The sequence below is a fragment of the Bubalus bubalis genome, chromosome 3 (genome assembly GCF_019923935.1).
Source record: "Bubalus bubalis isolate 160015118507 breed Murrah chromosome 3, NDDB_SH_1, whole genome shotgun sequence".
In the NCBI taxonomy this organism is placed as follows: domain Eukaryota; kingdom Metazoa; phylum Chordata; class Mammalia; order Artiodactyla; family Bovidae; genus Bubalus; species Bubalus bubalis.
The window spans coordinates 156,087,532-156,090,957 of NC_059159.1; the positions used below are offsets into that span (position 1 = coordinate 156,087,532).

General features: G+C 36.3%; 1 protein-coding gene across 1 annotated transcript; it reads right to left on the bottom strand.

The window, feature by feature from the left end:
* Positions 1-939: 939 nt before the first annotated feature.
* Positions 940-2,870, bottom strand: LOC112583566 (olfactory receptor 13C2). The gene has a single exon (XM_044938417.1). The coding sequence runs from the start codon at positions 1,989-1,991 to the stop codon at positions 1,035-1,037; it is 957 nt and encodes a 318-aa protein (XP_044794352.1). The 5' UTR covers positions 1,992-2,870; the 3' UTR covers positions 940-1,034.
* Positions 2,871-3,426: the final 556 nt, after the last annotated feature.

Below are 3,426 nucleotides of genomic sequence, written 5' to 3' on the forward strand. Positions count from 1 at the left end.
TTCAGAGGCTAATATGATAACAGTTACAGAGAAAAGAGATGTAATATTAAAGTAAACATTAAAGTCTAAGATGAAAATCTGAAGTGTGCAACTCAGATCAAGAAGAAATACGGACTTCCTTTATGGTCCAATGGGTGGGAATCTGACTTGCAGTGAAAGGGACATGGGTTTGATCTCTGATTGGGGAATAAAATCCCACATACCCGGGACAACCAAGCCCAGTAAGCCTGAGTGCTACAACTATTGAGACCGTGAGCTCTGGAGTCCACATGCCATAACTAGAAAGTTCATGTGCTGCAATATCCCACATGCTGCAACTAAGATCCAACAGACCCAAATAAATAAATATTTTAAATAAATGTAAGAAATAAAGTGACAAAGGGGATTTTTTTAAAGATTGAAGGTTACAAACAGAGGAAAGAAATATAAACCCCAGATAAAAATCAAATGTAAAAACCATCTAAAAGATAGATTCACATTTCTTAAAACAGATTCCTCTTGGATTGGCAATTCATTAAATATTTCATGGATAGAGAGCCAATGGAACAGACAAAAAGATATAGCTCTATTTTTATCAGTGGGTAATTTGACTCAGAAGTTATTTATATTTACAGCTTTAAATATCAGGTATTTGGTTGTAAGACCAAAAGAGTTAGATCCCATGTATCAGAAGGTATATATATTAAAAAAAAAAAAAAAACAACTGCCAAAGCAGATATGTTGAAAGTAGAAAAGAATAATTTAATGCCTCCTAGTTGGATATGAGGGGCTTCCCAGGTGGCTCAGTGGTAAAGAATCTGTCTGCCAATGCAGAAGATGAGGGTTTGATCCCTGGATCAGGAAGATAAGAAAGAAATATAAGAAAATGGCAATCCATTCATATTCTTGCCTAGGACATCCCATAGACAGAGGAGCCTGGTGGGCTACAGTCCACTGGGTTGCAAAAAAGTTGGAGAAGACTCAGCGACTAACCAACAAAATTAAATAATTGATTTCTACATTGTGATTATAAAAGTTACCTGTCCCTTTTCCATTTACTTATTAAAAACTTTTCTTCTCAGTAAATGTTTTACTGCTTCCTTCACATCCTTGTTCCTGAGACTATAGATTAAAGGATTAATCATAGGAGTAATCACTCCATAGAACACAGACACAAGTTTGTCAGTAGCGTCCATGTCATCTGAATTAAGTGTCTCTTTAGACTTGGGCTTCATGTACATGAAGAGAATGGTTCCGTAGAATATTATCACCACAGTCAAGTGGGCTGAGCAGGTAGAGAAGACTTTGCTTCTCCCCTCAGAAGAGTGAATTCTGAGGATGCTCATAATAATTAATGTGTAAGAAATAATGATTAACAATAATGGTGTCATTATGAATAAGGTTGTGGCCACAAGCATGATGAACTCGTTACCTGAGATATCAGCACAGGCCAATTTCATGACAGCCAGAATTTCACAGGTGAAATGATTGACGACATTATTCCTGCAGAAGGGCAATTGTATTACACACCCAGTTTGTACTGCAGAGTTGACAACTCCTATGAGCCAGGAGCCAGCTGCCATGGGCACATAGGAACCCTTGCTCATGATGACAGAATATCTCAGAGGGTTGCAAATAGCCACATACCGGTCAAAGGCCATCATGCCCAGGAGCACACACTCTGTTGTCCCCATGGCCAAGCCAAGGAACATCTGCACAGCACAGCCAGAGAAGGAGATCGTCTTTTTTTCTGAGAGGAAGCTCACCAGCACGGGGGGAATGGAGACAGTGGTGCAGCAGATGTCCAGGAAGGAGAGGTTCCCCAGGAAGAAGTACATAGGGGTGTGAAGGTGGGAGTCTAAGATGCTGATGAGAATAAGGGTACCATTTCCCAGAAGGATGACCACATACATTATTAAGACTACCACAAAAAAGAGTAGCTCAAGCCTTGGATAACCAGAAAGCCCCTTCAGAAAAAATTCCACCAGAATCGTTTGGTTTTCCCATTCCATTGTATGGTTTCTTTTTCACCTGTAATACATTAGAATGTGTTAAGATAAAATATGTATTCTACTATGATTATATTCAACTATGAACCAATGTAGAAGTACCATATACTCATAGGAAGAAAAGAAAATATAAAAAGGAATAGACCAAAGAAAGAAGAAAAGAAATAAAGTGGGCCAAATAGAATAGAGAGGGGGAAGAAAAGAGAAACGAATGTATTTCAAGCTACAAGCAATATGCCATGTAATTTACTGAATCTCATCAAGGTTCTGGGAGAGAGGTATCATCATCCACATTTTACAATAAATAAATCAAAGCAAAAATATTAAGTAAACTTAATTAAAGGTAAATTTAGAGCAGAGGTAAGATTCAAACCCAAGTCTTCCTTGCTGAAGCCTGAGCTTTTGGTCATGTTTGTTACCACAAGTTAACTAGAGTTTAAAATAAATTCGAGTATTGCATTATGTGTAACTGAAAAATAAACTATTCTTATTGGCTACAAACCACCACTGGAGAACGAAAGGGCAACTCACTCCAATGTTCTTGCCTGGAAAATCTCATGGACAGAAGCCTGGTGGGCTACAGTCCATGGAGTCACAAAGAGTTGGACATAACTTAGTGACTTAACAACAACAAACCCTCACACAATAGATTAATGATCTTATCACTGTTCCATGTTACACTGCTATGCTTATTATCTGACTTGTCCACTAGCATGAAAAATTCATTAAAGCAGGGACTTTTTCTTGTTTACTTCTACAATACCGGTACCTACAATATAATAGACACAAAGATAAGAGGTTCAGAAATATTTGTTGAATAAATGAATACAGCCAAGGACCAAATGACTAATATTTCTTACTCTACTAATTATTTTATTTGTACATTACTTAATTTAGTCTGAGAAGCAACCCTATTAGGCTATTATTGCTATTATTAGCATAGTCATTTTCATTATAAAAAAGGAAGAAAATAAGTAATTTGCTTAATGTCAAGGTCAAGGTCATAGCTAAATAAGTGGTTGAACCAGAACTTGAATCCAAGCCATATGGCTGTGGAGTTCAAACTTAATTGTTTATTTTGCAGAGAACTTGACTCACAGTCTAGAATATCTTGTAATCTAATAGACAGCACTCATATTTCAAAAGAAACATCAGACCAAAATAGGTTTAATATGGTGATTTGAGAGCCCTTTAATTCTTTATATTTTGAAGGGAAATTATTCATTTCTGGGACAAAAATATATCTATTAGTGTATAATTCTTCATAATTCGTGTATAATTCTTCATAATTCTGTAGTCTCCCCTTATGAGTAGTTCTATCTACTTTTTCACTGCTATTTTAATTGATTTCTCTTTTCATGAGTTTCACAAGAGGTTTTCCCATATTACAAGTTTTCTCCAAAAAAAATTTTTAATGCTTTTGGAGAGATTTGTACTT

Bases quoted from the DNA above. Each gene is read 5' to 3' on its own strand.
- LOC112583566 (XM_044938417.1), bottom strand. From the start codon at position 1,991: ATGGAATGGGAAAACCAAACGATTCTGGTGGAATTTTTTCTGAAGGGG.